The 19,045-nt window shown below is 34.3% G+C and overlaps 1 protein-coding gene across 1 annotated transcript; it reads right to left on the bottom strand.

Annotated features, from left to right (window-relative positions):
• Positions 1-287: 287 nt before the first annotated feature.
• LOC127858917 (uncharacterized) lies at positions 288-18,672 on the bottom strand. The gene is made up of 2 exons (XM_052396244.1): positions 18,241-18,672; positions 288-1,921 (listed from the first exon to the last, which is right to left on the bottom strand). The coding sequence occupies exons 1-2, from the start codon at positions 18,349-18,351 to the stop codon at positions 716-718; spliced, it is 1,317 nt and encodes a 438-aa protein (XP_052252204.1). The 5' UTR covers positions 18,352-18,672; the 3' UTR covers positions 288-715.
• Between the last annotated feature and the right edge of the window lie 373 nt (positions 18,673-19,045).

Consider the following 19,045-nt stretch of genomic DNA (forward strand, 5'->3'; position numbering starts at 1 on the left):
CATGTAAAGCGTGGGCATTAACATGTATATTGCAATTTAAAAACACTGTAGCGCAGATAAAAAGGATATCGTTATTTTTTTGTTAATTTCGTTGCACTTGGAAAAAAATACGCATCATGCACTATTATTAAGAAATAACATACATGCTATAACTACATGTATAAACATAATTTCGCGTGCCCGCTTATTTAAAATGTGGAGTTAAGACGATATTCAATACTTGTAACAATTATTTTTTCTATTTACTTTATAATGTTGAAATGTTAACAATGTGTTGTGTCTATATATATTTCAAGTTCTCAATCATGAATTCCCAATTGTAACGCTTGACTCCATAGTTTTCTTGCAAGCCTAATTTTCTTACGTATTAATTTATCTGTGTTTTTCTTTCATTTTCAGCTCGCAACAAAATTTAAGGTCAGTGTGCGTCTCCCTGTACTTGCGTTGAAGGACATCGATATTACAAAACAACAGAAGTAGATAGATCTACGTAAAAAGTGGATTTATTACACGAAAATATTAATCTTTTTTTAGAACAATACACCAGACATATTTACATATATTTACATAACAGCTGCAATGTTTCTATCATATTTACAAACAAACATGAGACCACACACACGCACACACACACACACACACGCAAACACACGAACCCACCGTACACGTACACACACACGTACACAGTCACACACATACACACACACTTACAAAACTAAAACTGATGATAATCAGCAATGTTCTCATTACTTATGGTGATCTGGACCTCACCACGTGTCCGTTTTTCTTTCCGTCGCAGACGTTCATTTATTCTTCCAACAACGGCTGTCCATACAGTTGCAGAGCGAGCCTCTTTGTAGAAGAACTTTGTCATTTGTTCGACGTACTGGCGCCTTGAACCTTCTAATGGCTGTTTCCCTGACACCCCATGCCAATTATACAGATGGCGGAGCTTATCTGGTCCAAATAGCTCAGGGAACACGTGGGGCATGAGGAGGCAGGCAAAGTGGGCCTCGTTGTGGGCCTCCCTGTGTATGGCTGCCACAATAACCTTATCAACAAGGTCGCCGCCAGTCGGTTCTTGGGGATTATCCTCGTTGATGATGGGAGCCAGCGGCTCACGCTGCTGCTGGCTCTTCTGGCTGATGGACACCTCCAGGCGCTCCAAGCGACTCTCCACAGCAGTTAGGCGCTTACCAACGGTCACTATTGAGCGTTCAAGGGATCCTAGCGCCCTTACTTGGTTTCTCATCAGCTCCTCCATCCGGTTGAGATAGGTGAAGACCTGTATAAAGTTGTTTCTTTCAACTGTCTCCGCCGGTGTAGAAACCCTCCTAACTGGAGTAATCAGAAGACTTCTGTGTTCTGAATTCCGTTCTGTTGTTGTGGCGTCTGTTCCGGTGGTGGCGTTTGCGTCTCGTAGTCCCGGTGTTGTGGCGTCTGTTCCGGTGGTGGCGTTTGCGTCTCGTAGTCCCGGTGTTGTGGCGTCTGTTCCAATGGTGGCGTTTGCGTCTCGTAGTCCCGGTGTTGTCGCGTCTGGTCCGATGGTGGCGTTTGCGTCTCGTAGTCCCGGTGTTGTCGCGTCTGGTCCGATGGTGGCGGTGGCTTCTAGTTGTCGTGTTGTTGTTGGGGCGTCTGATCCGATTGCTGGCTGGTCCCTTGGGGGTGACCCTACCGATATGATAGCTGCCCTTTTCTTTGTTATTTTCGTATGTGACTCCGTATTCCTAGCCTTCCCCTTTTTTGTCGGGGCTGTCGGGGCCGTCGCGGCTGTCGGTGCTGTCGGGGTTGTCAGGGCCGCCTCGACCAGCTGCTCCAAAAGCTTCTCCATTTCTGGCTTTCGCCCCTTTCCTTTAACAGTGGCCCGCGATAGTTGCTTGGCATTTCCCCACCGAACTTCATACTCTTTTCCGATCTCGATCTGAAAAAAATATAAATTGATGTAATTTATTATCATTTCATGATATGTAAAAAGGTAAACCATTTAAGCTACCATAGCCATTTTGATAATTACATGCCTATCAAAATAGATGGATCGCAATTATTCTAATATTTGTTTTATGGCTTGCTGAAATTTAAATGATTGAAGCAATTTGAAATTATGTACATGTACGCATTTATTCTCACTTACATACACCATTTTTATATAGATATTAAACACGTGTGATTGAACTGGCTAAAATCTATGCAACTTGTAGTTTATGATAATCTGTTTTGGTCAAATTTTTTTTTATTTTTACATGTATTAATCAATTTAGTATTTTGGCAATACATTACTTAATAAATTGTCTGCCTATTCCCACGTTCAGAACAAAACATGTCTACAACACGTGGTATATGACACCATGTTGTTAGTTAGTACATGGTTAACCGGGTAAATGTCTTTACAGCATCTGATCATAACGAGATAATCGATTTGCGCTCAACAAAGGGGGTAATTAAACACCGGAATGTACATGTATATGTTCAAACGATGGTGTCTCGATTCTTGAAACAATTGTATCTTCATATAGAGAAATTAGAAAGAAACAATTTCACATTATAATGCAGTCGGAAAATAAAACAGACGTTATAAACCTTGCTAAATATGTTTAATGCTAATGAAATTTGTAATAATATAGACAATCAGTTATAATTGTTAACTTTCACAGGACTATAGCCATGTTATTTATTTTTTTCATTGAATGTTTGTATAATTAAATCATTCTACAATTTCCTCGTGTTACAGTTAAAGATATAATTAAATGGATAAATTGATTATCTGTTGTATTACTATCTTTTTGTGAACTTCTCTTATTAAATCAATGTATTGATATTATTATACACACTGCGTAACTTTCAGAAAGTTTCTGTTTTGTGGCAAAAAGCATTGTATTATGCATAAATGCTAATAAAGGTTGTTGTTGTCGTTGTATTACGACAATACGTAAAAATTACAAGTTCAAGCTATGTTTAATACATTTATGTTGAGTGCATGGGATCGTTATATGTATTGTTTATTTCAATCCTTATTTCATCCTTATTTGAGCACTAAACACTATTTCTAAACGAAGTTCGTTTCGAGTCGTTTCTCTTGTACAAAGTAGCAAATATTTTAGAAAGATCTCTCGAACTATTGAAAAGTTAAACACCGAGCGCATCATAACACTTTGTTACAACATCATAAAGGTTTCAAATACATTTTAAATATTATGTCTTATTCAGACATCGATAACAAAATATTTAGGTGACATATGTTTTATTATTACATTTTCAATTAAACAATCAACATAGTAACGCATGAAAATTTCAAAATCTTTCATAGCTTAAGAAAAAAGTAAGAATATAAGCTTATATAAAATTTATAACGATTAAATAGAAATAATAATACAAATAATTAAAAAAATATGAACGCGGAAGTAGAGCTCTATGTAGACTTTTCACTGTTATAAATCAAATTCTCAACACGCGAAAAATTAAACGTACAGTACACTGAACAAAAAAAATCATCGTGTACAAATCATATTATTTTGCAACGACCAATAAACAAATTAATTTATATTAGATATAATAACATGTACAAGTTGTTTCTGTATTTAAACATGTGTTTGTATTTAAATTGTCAAAATTATTTATAATTTGTGTGGTCTGTGTATGGTGTATGTCGGATAGTTCTCATTTGTTTTTAGAAATTATTTTGACAATAAATATCGTTATTTTAAATGTTTTAAGCAAGTCTCGTTTCCGAGATCATATACGGGAATTCACTGTGCTTTTGACAGACGGCACGTGCTTATCTAAAGTTTGTGTGTCGTAATATACAGGATGTTGGATGATCAAGGCTTGATTGGGCAATAAAACAAAGACGCGGTCTGCGGTTTTCGGTACATCGTTTGTACTGACCAACATAATATTTATAGTTCACGTACTTATCTTACTAGACTTGCGACACCTTAAGGGTTTCGCGGGATGGAATGAGTGGGGCGATCATATACAATTTTCAGCTTCCGGAAGCAAGGACCCTCTGGACGTGAAACACCAGCTTTCCAACACTATATGATTCCAGTTCCAAAGCACATATTGCATTAGTTCAATGAGAAGAACATAAAACGGCATATTCACAAATCTCTGAAAAACAAACAGTGCTAAAAAATATTTTAAGTAGTCATTTACTATTTAATTGATTATGTCCTCTGATTGTTGCATTTTTAATTTAAATATGTGTTCCTATATGCATTTATTGTTGTATTGACTTAAAAAACTAAAATGGATGCCCATTCTTAGTTTGCTGTCTTAGTCTACCCTAAAATTATACATGTTTTTTGCATAATTGAATTATCAAAAACTGCATACTTTTAAAGGCATTGTCAGAGTTATTTGGTTAAGTTAGAGATAAACTAAAGCAAATATATTAATTTTTCTTAAAATGAATCATCCTCTGAAGCCCCCACTGGGATTCAAACCCAGATCTCTTTCCTCTAGGAAGGAAAGTATTCTATCTTGAAATACAAGGGCAAGTAAGAGGACAATTTGCAATTTTAAACCTATAAACATATAAACTTAATTTTTCACATGACTTTAGAAACAAAACAGACATCTCTGAATCTGAAATACATTACAATTACAATTCAGGTTTTTAGTATTGTGCATTGTACATGAATGTTTAAGTATTGTATTTATCAATGGCACACAGAAATGCCTAAAGATGCGTAAAATACCAGTATTCAAATCTGAAAATATCCCATGTGTTTGTTTTACTCTGTAAGTATTCCTATTTTATTTCAATAAAGCAGTTTTTTCCTTCTGAAAATTTAACTAAATGTCAGTTATGCTACTTTTTACATTCAGCAAATGACATGTGTCCGTACTGTCAATTTAGAAAATTTGGTAAAAACATTATTTTTACCAAAAAGGTAGACTTAATATTATCAAACAGTTGATGTATGTCACCTTAATAAAAAACACAAAAATGGGAAAGAAATAAAATGTATAAAAATGTCAGTTACATGACTTATACCATTAAGTAGAAAATATAGCTTTGATACTTTAGGATAAGAGTAGACCTTAACACAAATAGGATAAGAGTAGACCTGAACACAAAACTTAACCAAATTTTCAATTTTCAGACTATAAAAGGGGGCATTATTCTGTCAAAAAACAGAAAAAAATGAGTACGAAAAAAATGTGTGTACGAAAACAATTGGGTAAGAAAAAATTATGCCGAAAACAATATATGCTGAAATAGCTTGGGGTCTTGACCACCAAAACGGCTTGGATTTTAATAATGATGAAATAACTCAGGGTCATGACCACCAAACTGGCTTAGAATTAAATTATGCTGAAATAGCTCAGGATTCTGACCACCAACCTGGCTTGGATTTTATTATGCTGAAAAAGTTAGTTGTCTTGACCACCAAACTGGCTTGGATTTTAATTATGCTGAAATAGCTCCGGATCTTTACCACCAAACTGGCTTGGATTTGAATTATGCTCATAGTTCGGGTTCTTGACCACCAAACTGGCTTGCATTTTAATTATGCTGAAATAGCTCAGGATCTTGACCACCAAACTGGCTTGGATTTTAAGTATGCTTAAATAGTTCAGGATCTTCACCACTAAACTGACTTGGATTTTAAATATGCTAAAATAGCTCAGGGTCTCCCCCACGAAACTAGCTAGGATTTTAATTATGCTGAAAAAGCTTGGGGTCTTCAACACCAAACTGTCCTGGATTTTAATTATACTGAAATAGTTCAGGATCTTGAACACTAAACTAACTTTGATTTTTATTATGCTGAAATAGCTCGGGGTCTCCGCCACCAAACTGGCTTGGATTTTAATTATGGTTAAAAAGCTCGGGGTCTTTACCACAAAAATGGCTTGAATTTTAATTATGCTAAAAAAGCTCGGGGTCTTGACCATCAAACTGGCTTGGATTTTAATTATACCGAAATAGTTCAGAATCTTGACCACTAAACTGACTTGGATTTTAATTATGCTGGAATAGCTCGGGGTCTCTGCCACCAAACTGGCTTGGATTTTAATTATGGTGAGAAAGCTTCGGTCTTGACCACAAAAATTGCTTGGATTTTAATTATGCTGAAATAGCTTGGGATCTTTACCAGTGGGCGGGGCCCTGGGGTGGGTAATGTGAACATGGATGGTCGAGATAGACTGTGTTGTCATAAGAAATCTTTAGAATTATTTTGAAGTCAATTGGTGAAAAATGGTGCGTCAGAGGCCGACGCGTATTCCCACGCCGCATGTTTGACCCAGGGGGCGCCCCAGGGTTGGTAATGCGGCCATGCATGGTTGAGATTGACCGAATTGTCATAAGAGATTTCGAGTGCTTGACAGGTTAATGTAAGCCATCATGGAGAGGGAGGTTTATGTGGGTTGGTGGTAATTTAAAAGATGAACTTTCAAAAATAATTATTAAAAAAAATTGGGGGGGGGATTCTGGGGTGGGGCATGGGGGATAGTTTGGGTGCAGTGCATTGTGGTATGTCAGGTAAGTGTTGTTTTGTCAAAGTATGAATCAAATGTGATCATAAATAAAGAAGTTATGGCAATTTAAGCAAAATGTTCAATTATCTAAGTATAAAAGGGGCAATAATTCTGTCAAATGCTTGATACAGTTGTCTGTTCTTGTTAATAGATTGGGATCATGTTGGTTAAGAAGTATGCAAAATATGAAAGCAATATGTCAAAAGACATAGAAAATATTTGAGGTGGTATGCAAACTTTTACATAGATTTATCAATTATATATGCATATTCTAAGTATAAAAGGGCAATAATTCTGTCAAAATGCTTGATACAGTTGTCTGCTCTTGTTTATAGATTGGGATCATGTTGGTAATGAAGTATGCAAAATATGAAAGCAATATGTCAAAGGACATAGAAAATATTTGAGGTGGTATGGAAACTTTAACATAGATTTATCAATAATATGCATATTCTAAGTATAAAAGGGGCAATAATTCTGTCAAAATGCTTGATACAGTTGTCTGCTCTTGTTTATAGATTAGGGTCATGTTGGTAAAGAAGTATATGTATGAACTAGTGACCTCAAAAGCAATAGGGGTCATCTGCGAGTCATGATCAATGTACCTAGCAAGTTTCATGATCCTAGGCATAAGCGTTATTGAGTTATCATCCGGAAACCATTTTACTATTTCGGGTTACCGTGACCTTAACCTTTAACCTAGTGACCTGAAATCTGTAGGGGTCATCTGCGAGTCATGATCAATCTACCTATCAAGTTTCATGATCCTAGGCATAAGCGTTCTTGAATTATAATCCGGAAACCATTTCACTATTTCGGGTCACAGTGACCTTGACCTAGTGACCTCAAAATCAATAGGGGTCATCTGCGAGTCATGATCAATGTACCTATGAAGTTTCATGATCCTAGGCCTAAGCGTTCTTTAGTTATCATCGGGAAACCACCTGGTGGACGGACCGACCGACACATGCAAAGCAATATACCCCCTCTTCTTCGAAAAGGGGGCATAAAAATATAAAAGTAATTTGTTAAAGGACAAAGAAAATATTTGGGGGAGTACACAAACTTTAACATGTGCACGCTAACGGTAACGCCGACGTGATCAGGATAGCTCCATTATATAAATTTCATATATAATAGTTGAGCTAAAAATGAGTGAAAATCTCTAACCCGTCCCCACTCAAACCCCTATAACTTTTGACCCAGGGGTCAGATCAAAATTCCAAATAGTGCAGGGTCGCACATAATGCTCATAGCTACCATGTGTTTAAGTTTCAAGGTTCTAGTGTTTATGGTGTAAGAGATAGTGGCTAGGACAGACGGACAGACTGATGGTGGAGATAACCACAATGAACCTGTTAACAGCCAACTAACGCTGCCAACAAAGCACAAGCTTTACGTGTCAGGATGCGGCACTATCTATACAAACTGCATAAGGAATAACATGACGCTTAGGGTTTGAGGGACACTAAACCTGATTATGAGTCTTCCACACCTTAAGCATCTTAACCCTTAGCATGCTGGGAAATTTGTCGTCTGCTAAAATGTCGTCTGCTAAATTTCTAAAATTAGCATTTTCTTCGATTTTTTTTCAAAGAATACTATCAGAATAGCAAACAGTTTGGATCCTGATGAGACACCATGTTCTGTGGCGTCTCATCTGGATCCAAACTGTTTTCAAAGGCCTTTAAAATTCGGTTCCCGCACTGAAAGGGTTAAATATACTTATTTGCTTGTGTACATGTACCTGATAATAAATTATTATTATTACCTGTTTTGGCATCAACAAGCTTTATCAATTGGCCCTCAAATTTTGCACATAAACGCTACACGATCAACCAATATGCCTTTTCATTTCAAGTCGGAAAGCAATTTAGCCCTTATTCGGCCATAATAGGGTGGAGGATCGATTTAAAATACAACTATTCCAGATACAAAAGTATTAATTCATTTATTTAATGCACTTATTTTCTTCTCTTTTGCTACGAAATGACCATAAACCAGCTTTCCCAGTCATATTTTGCACTAGCAGATGATATTTCTTTTTTTACATATGAAAGGTAAAAAGAAATTCAAGCAGCATTTTATAATATAAATTTAAAAATGCACTCAATCATGCACTTAAAAACAATATTATTGTAATTCTGTTATTTATAATCATATTAATAATGCTTCATTTTTCTCAATTTTATGGTTTACTATCTATTTTTCCCAATTTTATGGTTTATCTTGCTTATTTTCTGAATTCAAAAGGCACTGGCTTAAAAAAACTGTCTATGCATGTAACTGTATATTGAAATCTCTTTATGAGTGATTATAAATGCATGATAAAATTCTAACATGTTATGTAATAGATAAATCTATATTGTTTGTATTTTTCGTAAACATTATTAGCCACCGTTGTGGTCAAACATATTTTTTTGTTTTATTAATGACGTTGTTTCACAGATTACTGTAACAGAGCTACAGATAAGGTGCGCATTTGTGTAAATACCCAATGTAAAATTGCCAATAACACATAGAAAAATAAAACCATGCGTTCCAAAACCCAATTGAAATTGCCGATTACGCATATCATATTTTTCCTTTGCATAACGAGTAAATCTGTCCCGGAAATACCCTGGTCCGAAATACCCGGATTCTTTCCACTCTGTCCAAACGCTTTCAGTATACGTGTCATTGTTGTGAAAATGTCGAAACCGTGAGGCCTTAAAAATGGAAACATCGTATCCCAAGCACTAACAAACTCAATTTCAAGATATTTAACTGCAGGCAACAAAAAATCAGAAGCGGAAAATATAGTGAAACTAATTCTTGACGATATTGTTTCGGAGGCAATCGCGGTCAGTGCTCTCATTGTAAGAAAACTGGTGGAAAAAATCGTTGAACTTTTTTTTAAATCAAGACTGTATATTATGGATACATCTACATAATTACACAAAATCTCTGAAACTAATCAATTAAGAGTGGAACTTCAACCAGCTTATTCAGGTAAGCAGGTGAGAATTTAAGACAATGAACATACCTAATTTTAAAACAAAAGTACCCAATTGTCAATTAAAGTAGTGGGTACCGACTTTTTTGTACCCAATTGAATATGAAAATACCCAATTGAACTCATAAGTAGTGGGTATTAACCCAATTACTCAGAAAAGTTATCTGGAGCTCTGCTGTAACTTACAATCTTTATACGGAATGAAGGAGTCTTTATTTACAAGTACACTTTTTGTATTCTTTTGATAGTCTACTTATTTTTTTTTTACTGTTAAATAAAATAACGCGTCAGACTAATGTCGTTAAAATCTAGAGTTTAAATGAAATTATGTCACACGATATACGTATTAAAATATTTAACAACTGCATGTCCGACTTGTCGTCATTACATTCAAGTCGTCATTAAATTCAAGATTTTAAATGAAAATACGTCACAAGATATATGTATTTCATACCATAAGAGTTTTTTTGGATATTTTCAGATCTGAATACTGGTATTTTACATGTCTTAAACTTTAACTGTAATGTATCGCAGATTCAGAGATGTATGTTTTGTTGTAAAAGTCATTTAACCCAACAGATCCCAGACACAAAGAGTGTCCAAATTTGTGCAAACAATTAAATTAAAACTAAGACATTTATCGATTGTCATTACCTGCTGTATAATTTATTTGTGCACTGACATATATTCAATTGTGGAGAAATCAACCGGGATCATCTTTGTGAGAATCTGGTGGAAAAATCACTGCACTTACCTGAGACATCAGTCTGTCATGATTGATATTGATCAGTTGTACATATTTTTCTAATTCTGGCTACCATAACTTTAAATGTTGCTTTTTATGATTTTTGACTGGCGCGACTTTATATTTATGGACCAACCCCATTAGGAAAGTCAACCACAAAATCCCAAAAAGTTGACAGTTAACAAAGACCGGTCTAAAACAGCTTTAAAATGCAGTTATTGGCCCAAATCAATCACTTGATTGGAAAGATTGACATTTTTCACATTTAACCAATACATTCTTTCACAAAATACTATCTTAAACATTTAAAATTTATCTATTCTGCTCTTACATATTGAGAAAAACAGCGATGTGACAGACTTTCTTGAAATGCGAATCTCCCGAGATTTCACGGTATTTCTACTTTTAGTAGATTTCACGGTATTTCTACTTTTAGTAGCATACCATATGTCGGTCAATAGCGATACATCGCTAATGCTATACTTGTTATGTACAAACCGACTTAAAATAAAATTTGTATTTGTATATTTGTATACCATGTGCTCAAGTGTTTTCAAATTCAGAATGACATTTCCCGGTATTTTAGAATATTCTGGCTTGTTTTGTGAACAAATTGTAGTGTAAATACAAACTCAAAGTAAATATTTAAAACTACCCGATTCACACTGAAATAAGTTTTATAATCCACCAGACTTATGTTGTTAATCACAAATAATAGATTTCCGAAAACAAAAGTAATGTTTACAATTTCAGCAAAAAATGTCAAGGTTGATCAGAAAGTATCCAAACGAAAACTAGTCTTGGACAAAGCGACAATGGCTTCAAAATTGTGAATTTCAGACTGATGAGAGTTATTTTCTTCTATTGTAAAATGCATTTGAAACATTCCAACCTTAAAATAATCCTCAGTGCAGTAATTTATATTCATTCACCAATATATGTAGAAATGTATCCAAGAAAATGAGTATTCTTTGATTTATAGCGTGACATAAATATGTTACGACTCTGGTTGACTTTCGATACAGAGTTGGCTTCAGAGTACAGGTATGTCAATACTATATAAATTGTACGCTGAAGTTTCTTTAGCTAATATTTTTCTAATGTTTACAGACCATTGACATTGCTGGGGTTTGTCGAGTTAAAGACTTATTATCATCAGGGGCAGGAAGACATAATAGACATTAACCAGCGTATCATTACGTAGACAACAGTTGCACAACAGTATGCGTAAAAGGTAATTCAGTATATTAATAATTATGTTGACAACTAGCTTACGTAGCAACGTCCGAATATGAAATATCCGACATCTATTTCAATATTTAAAATTCAAGATATAATGACTACTGAACTGTTTTACTTAAAGGAAAAAACAGTAAAACTATGTTTTTAATGAAAATGAAACACAACAAACTAAATACTTATCATGATAACGGCTAAACGACTTATTATCCCAATATAACACTCTCATTAAATCGCACATTTCAATTAAAGTTATTCCCCTTGAAAAGTTAATGCATATTGATATAACGAATTCATTAAACGTTATCAAACATTAGTAATTTGCATTGCATCGGATTCCCACAATATTATGTGGATGTAAATCGGATCCGTTGTTGTTTATGTGTCAAGCTCATTTTGCCAGTGAGATACTTAAATTTCTTGCGTAGTAAAATCGGCTAGATTGAACTTTACTGGTACGCAGTTGTTTACCACTATCAAATCTACTGTAAAGTACACAAAGATACTTACATAATTCTGCCGTATCTGTCTGAATAAACATCCGCTGCACAAAATATAGACATTTGTATTAATGATTATTAAACACAATCATATTTTTCTGTGTTTATTGAATTAATGACACTGAGTTTCTTTGTCGCGTTACAAGATGGCGGATCTCTAGCGCTGTTCGTGAAGTGACGTCACAATGTTTATTTGTGCGCGTGCCCGTTCCCACAAAAAAAGTTTAAACACAAAATACTCGAAAACTTGATTTTTCCCAGGTATAACGCCTACGCCAACAGGTAGATCGCATTCTGGTCCATATACATGTCAAATTTCAGCAAACGTGTTCGGCCAGTTTTTAAGGCGCTCAAATCGCAGTGATTTGCACCAACTTAACGAAACTTAGCCCCCTTTATCATTCGTTCGATTGAACGTCATCAATGATGACGTCCAATACATCACTCATTCCATACATTAAGGGATTAAACCACGGGTCGAAGCCACTGTGTGCTTGTTAGGGCAATAAAACACTGTCCCGGCGGCTATTTTTCAGTAGCATGCGTGGTCAGAAACTAACAAGTTAGAGTAATAAATCACAGAGATTATGATCTGAGAACTGCATGGAGTCTGAAATGAAACAAAATTCCGACAAATCAAGGAAAAAGTCGCTTCTTTTAACCCCGAAAAAAACGGTAGTGTGTTTTCTGTCTTCTGAAATTTTATTGAACTTTACATTTGCACTAACAATGCATAAGTGGAAAAGATTACGAACTAGACCAAACATGCGCGATGAACAGTTTAGAACATCGATGTAATTACATCGATGGCTGCAACTGAATTATTGTTATAAGTTAAATTATGTATTACAATAATACGATTTCTTTCACTTGCATTTATTAACAAAGAGAGAATACAATTATTTAAATAGATGATGAAAAATCTAATAACGAACAATATGGGGCTTTTTCAGCCATTTTTGGAAAAGGAGTCTGGTCTAATAGGGATTTTTAAATCGATTAAATGGCGTGTACTATACATATACGGTTTATCTACGTCACTGACAACGTGTATTAAGTAAATTCAAGCAAAGCTGGTATATTGAGATAACTTCTTGACTTTATAACAAATTAGAAATAAGAAATACAAAACATCCATTACATGTACACGATTTCGAGTATCGTCACATAAATTATAAATATAAAGGTTGTTATAATAACATTTTATGCGAAAATATCAAATGTGTTGCGACAAACATTAAAGTATCACTGATTAATTATCATACCAATTAAGTTTAATTGATTAATATTTTGCCATTTTAATTCTTGTTTGTTGTATATAGGACCTTTCACACCTAACAACCCGTGAAAAACACCGATCATATTATATCCTACATCTATTTCGTATATTTTTTTATTTTATTTTTTGCGGGAGGAGGGGGGGGGGGGGGGGCAGATAGTTGACTAAAAAAAGTGCGAGTTGACCTGAAATGCCATGCAAGTTGACAGCCGTGCGAGTTGACTGGCACCCAAATGGATATTTAGATATTTCGTGTCATGTGTCGTTATATTAATAACAAGCTCTTACACAGACCACAGACCATCGTGCCATCAACCTGACATTAAACATTTTACACAATCACGTACATCCAATTGCCTATAAAAGGTTGTCGTGTGTGTTTCCACATGTTTGCGCATTATATTGTAGAATGGGAAAACTTGATGAGAAAACAAAGCTTGATATAATATCTTTGTACAAAAGTGGACATTCAACTAAGCGAATTATTTCAACACTGGGATGTAACGGTGTTGTAATAACGCGGAATCAGGTGAATTATTGGGTCCAATCTTACGAAAGTGGACGGTTTTCATACGGGGAAATTAATGAACGCGATGATTCAGGAGTTACTAAGAAGTTGTTTCCATGTGACATCGATTTAATAAGACAAACAATAAGTTATGATCCAAATATCAGCAGTACAGATGTGCATAAGAAATTGATTCAAGAAGGGGCGACGTTTAGTTTGTCAACCACAAAACGAGCTATTAAACTTGCTGGGTTTACTAGTGCAACCCCAAGGTATGCCCAGCTAGTAAGTGATGCAAACAAGGTAGTCAGAAAAGATTTCTGTGAAAACCTCCTAAAAGTGAATGACTTGTTTGAAGACGTCATATTTACTGACGAGTCTTCAATTCAGTTACATTCTAACAAACTGACGTCATACAGACCAAGACAGTCAGTGAACGTTTATATGCCAAAACCCAAACATCCCCTAAAGGTACACGTCTGGGCCGGAATAAGTCGTAAAGGACCAACGAGTATCTCAATTTTCGACGGCATTATGGATTCGGAATTTTACACAAGTGCGATTTTACGTGACAATTTAGTGCCATTTATTCGCACCAAGTTCCCCGGGACCCACAGATTTCAACAAGACAACGATCCTAAACATCGTTCGCGACTGGCAATGAATTTCATGGATAGTAATGGAATCAATAACCCAAAATGGTATCGGGTCCGTTCGCCCTAGTTACACGTTCGCCCTGGGTCCGTTCGCCCTGGGTTCGTTCGCCCTATATTATCATGTGCATATCGGGGTATGTACAGTTGATTGTTCACACATATAAGCAAGTTTAAACCTTAAGTTTTCATTAATTAATATAGTAAGCAATTAGTGAAAATAACTGGCCTTTGTTACAAACACGCTTACAAGTTAAAGAGCGCCGTTTTGATTTTTCACACATGCAAGCAAGTTTGTACCTTAGATTTCATCATAAATTAATATAATAAGCAATTAAGGAATATTACTGGCCTTTGTTACAAATACGCTTACAAGTTAAAGAGCGCCGTCTTTTATATTTCGGTAACACTTTTTTGTTTGATATGTTCGGAATAACCTAACTGTGAATTATCACAGTATATAAAATGGAGCTCAAATGTCTGGTTCTATTATTTCAAAAATGGATAAACTGTTGTGCATTTCGTGCAATTTGGAGGAACGACATGCGATTACACGCGACGTTTGTGAACGGTGGCAGCATCGGCTATGTGGAACTGGTTAGTTTAATTTAATTTGTCAATTGCATATAATAAAAACATATCGTACGTACTTTTTCTATATATTTTAATGTTCCTTAAGGATTTCATTATTTCCATCTAATGTAACTGGTAACGGGATCTTCATTTACGTACGATAAATTATTTAGTTCTTAATAATTTATCATTCTGTCCATTACGGTCTTAGTGAATGTTGTCTCTATCGTATTTCATTTTCAATTAGCATTAAATGCTACCATTCTTCGACTTATGCGAAGTAGCGTTACGCGCTAATATCCTTTGATCCATTATAGATGTAATTAATTAAAGAAGCCTGCGTTTGCGTTCTTGATTTGGTAAACAATTTAGATTGGAATTTGCTACTCGCTCTCTTAGCTTACTAAACTGTTTTATTATAGAACATCAATGTATTTTTCCATATGTTAGAGTTTGTAGCTCACCTAGCACAAAAAGTATACCGATGTGGTTTTGTGAAAAATGGGCTTAATGCGTGATACGGACTGCACAATTCCTTAAGTATTTCTAACAATATACAATAGTTATTCTAAACAATATGCAATAGTTATTTTAAACAATATGTACTAGTCATTTTAAACAATATGCAATAGTTACTTTACAAAATATGCAATAGTAATTATAAAATTTTGTTAATTGAAATTAAGTAAAACTTTATTAATTATGATTAATTAAAATTATTAAATAAGTTAAAATGGAAATTTAAATATTACAAATATGTACACAAGATAAAGTGCATCATTTATTATTCTATATATAAGCTGTATATATTAAATTTATAAATTATTTGTACATTTATATGTGTAATATAGTCATTAAGATTATGAGATTTTGAGTGTAACTTCTTGCGTTGTTTATGGTTCTTTCATTCAGCAATATATAACCACCGTCTGTCGGATTATCTAAATTCTTGTATTCTTGTCGATCCCTGCATAGGCAAATAAATTTAAAATTCATATGAACATCATTATATCCAAAAAAACATCATCAATATTCAATTTACTAAACTGATCAACTTCCAATAATTCTCGCGTGTATTGCGCGGTGTGAAGTAGCAACCGGCCTTTATTGATCGGTGTCGATTAATTAAGAGATTATAGAGATAACGATCTGTGTTAATTGATTGATTGAGTGTCGTATTTACCTAATATAGTTAACATTGAGAACAATTACTAAATCATATAGAAATTAGTTATGTATAATATGATTATTAAGTTGAAACTATTATCCTAAAGAGTATACTTAATATTGATGCATGCATAAATCATGTTTATAAAACAGAACTGTTATTATCATATTTTTTAGAAATTATCTTTAATATGATTATTAGCGTATGATTAAGAAAATAAACATAAATTATGTAAATGAAACAGAGCGGTATATTTTAAATTGTGTAGAAATTGGTCTCAAAGAAAATGCTCAATTATAATAAATACATTAAGTAATAAGATTATTATTAATTAATTATAACAGAACTATATTTTAAGCAATTAAAGCCGTATTGTCAGTGAAATTTGCCGATGTCATTGTAAGTTCATAAAATTTGTATATATCGTCCGCAGAAAGCAGGCTCCATATGTATATACAAAGAGAACTGATGTATTTATGGAACGTGAATGATATATAAATCATTTACGTTTTTAAATAACTAAACAATAAGAGAAAATTACTGGCATTCGACGGCTTTGTTACAAACACGCTTACACGTTAAAGAGCACCTTCTTGTTTTTTCACACATATAGGCAAGTTTGTAGCTTAAATTGTCATTTATATATAAAAATGTTATAAAAGATAACAAATTTCGTTTTATTTATTGCTTCCCTGCTTTGATAATAAAATTTAGGGCGAACGGACCCAGGGCGAACAGGTTTTAGGGCGAACAGGATTTAGGGCGAACAGAAATTAGGGCGAACGGACCCGGATTCACCCAAAATGGCCAGCACAGAGCCCAGACCTGAATCCGATTGAAATGGTTTGGAACCAACTTAAGCGTCATGTGTCTAAGAGTGAGCCAAAAACAAAGGAAGAACTAGTTCGGGCAATCAAGACTTTCTGGAATAGCCACATGACGGTAGAACAGTGCAACATGTACATTGACCACTTGTTCAAAGTGGTACCGATTTGTATAAGAATGAACGGATGTGCGACAGGCGACACACCCAATCGCGTTTTCAGCAGACATGACTCAAGGGGAAAATCTATTCAGTTCTTTGAAAACCTTCTGGACACTGATGAAGAGACACGTGGCAAAGCCTCACTATATAATCTACAGTGAATGACTGTATATCTGTTATGTATATATTATGATTTGTTTTAACTTTTTTATAAACAATTATAATATATAATTAAACATTTATAAAGTATAGAATTTATTGTTTCGTTTTCTTTCTTTCTTCTGGTATTGACAAGAAAATAAGTCAGACGGTCAGTCACTTTTCACTACGAGAGTCAGAATCGTCTTAACGGGTATATTTTATTAGATAATATTTCATTATAATAACTACCAATAGCGGGATAGGTTACACACCAGTTAACCCGTCATAATTTTACGCATTTTCCCATTTTTATAAGTACACTAGTTTGTTACAAGTATGATGATTTATTTGTGTACCAATTTAAAAGCTCATTACATTAAATGACAAGCTCCGAAAAGTACTTGAATGAATCGCAATATGGCATTTATTGACATTGTTTAAAACATGTCAAAATAATGTATTCGAGTGGATAGAACTGTCGCTTGAATCAAAGTTGAGTGGAAATACAGAACGCTGTGTCTTCGTAAATTGCATAATACGGGAAAATTATTTTTTGCGCGTAAGTGTAACGGCGAAGTTAGGAACATTTTTATTATAACATAATAATTTCAGCAAAAAGTAATTGAATATCAATATGTACGAAAAATATGCACCTTCAAATTATTACGAGTGTACATTAAAGTCCAATATGTAATTACAAATATACGGAAAAGAAACAGAAAGCCTCTATAGAAAATTAATATAATAATAAAAAACCGGTACTGTATTAAAATTCAATTAAGTGTCGCATACATTGTAAATAATATGAAATGTTTAACACGCATTTTTGGGCGGAGGTTTCTATTGTCATAAAATTTGATTTACAAATTCAATATTTGAAGAATATATTTAATTATATCGTATTCACATAAATATTTACGACCAGCTAAACATATATGTCCATGTAAATAAAAATAATAGAGTCTTACGTCGTCATCGTGCTTGATGTAATTCCTGGCTCGAACCTGAAACTTCGAGTCCTCCAAGAACTGAACGAGAAAGAACAACGTCTCCGCTGCCAGCAGATGTCGCCGGGTCATTTTTCACAGCGTACACAACTAATCCAATTCACAACACACAACAATCCACAACACTTAACAACAAACACTGGCAATGTATATTAAATATATAAGTCGCAAGTTACTCCAACATTTGATATCAAAGGGAACTCAGCAATACGTTTATAACTAAGACAGGAAAAACGAGCATATATAGGTATATCTGATGCAAATTAAGAAAAAAATAACTCAAAATGTCACCCAAAGTTATTATAACATTCAAATTTTAGTTCGTCGTGGCTTCAAACTGATAATTGCATAAATAACACACAATTATCACTCCTCGAGGTGCGGGAGCCTTCAGCTAGGTGCGAACATGGTTTCTTTTACCGTCGGCGTCTTAAAAGACAGAGTAAAACCTGTCATGTGCATGGGTGTAAAATACATGTTGACATTTGAAAAAGGAGACATTCATTTTATATTGGCAATCCAGAATTGTTATACAAACAAACACGTGAATAACAAATCATTTTTTTTTATTGTTACACATAATATTAACTTGCTTTAAACATTGAAAATCATTTTCATAAGAATTGCTAAACACAAATGAGAACAAAACCCATATAAATAGACGACACAAAATATAAATAAGTTTGACAATTTAAATTCAAACATTTACTTCAATTTTTTTCCCGATTTCCAATAAATGACTTGTAGATGTTGCATAAAATCTAAA

Source organism: Dreissena polymorpha, chromosome 14, assembly GCF_020536995.1.
Source record: "Dreissena polymorpha isolate Duluth1 chromosome 14, UMN_Dpol_1.0, whole genome shotgun sequence".
NCBI classification, from domain to species: domain Eukaryota; kingdom Metazoa; phylum Mollusca; class Bivalvia; order Myida; family Dreissenidae; genus Dreissena; species Dreissena polymorpha.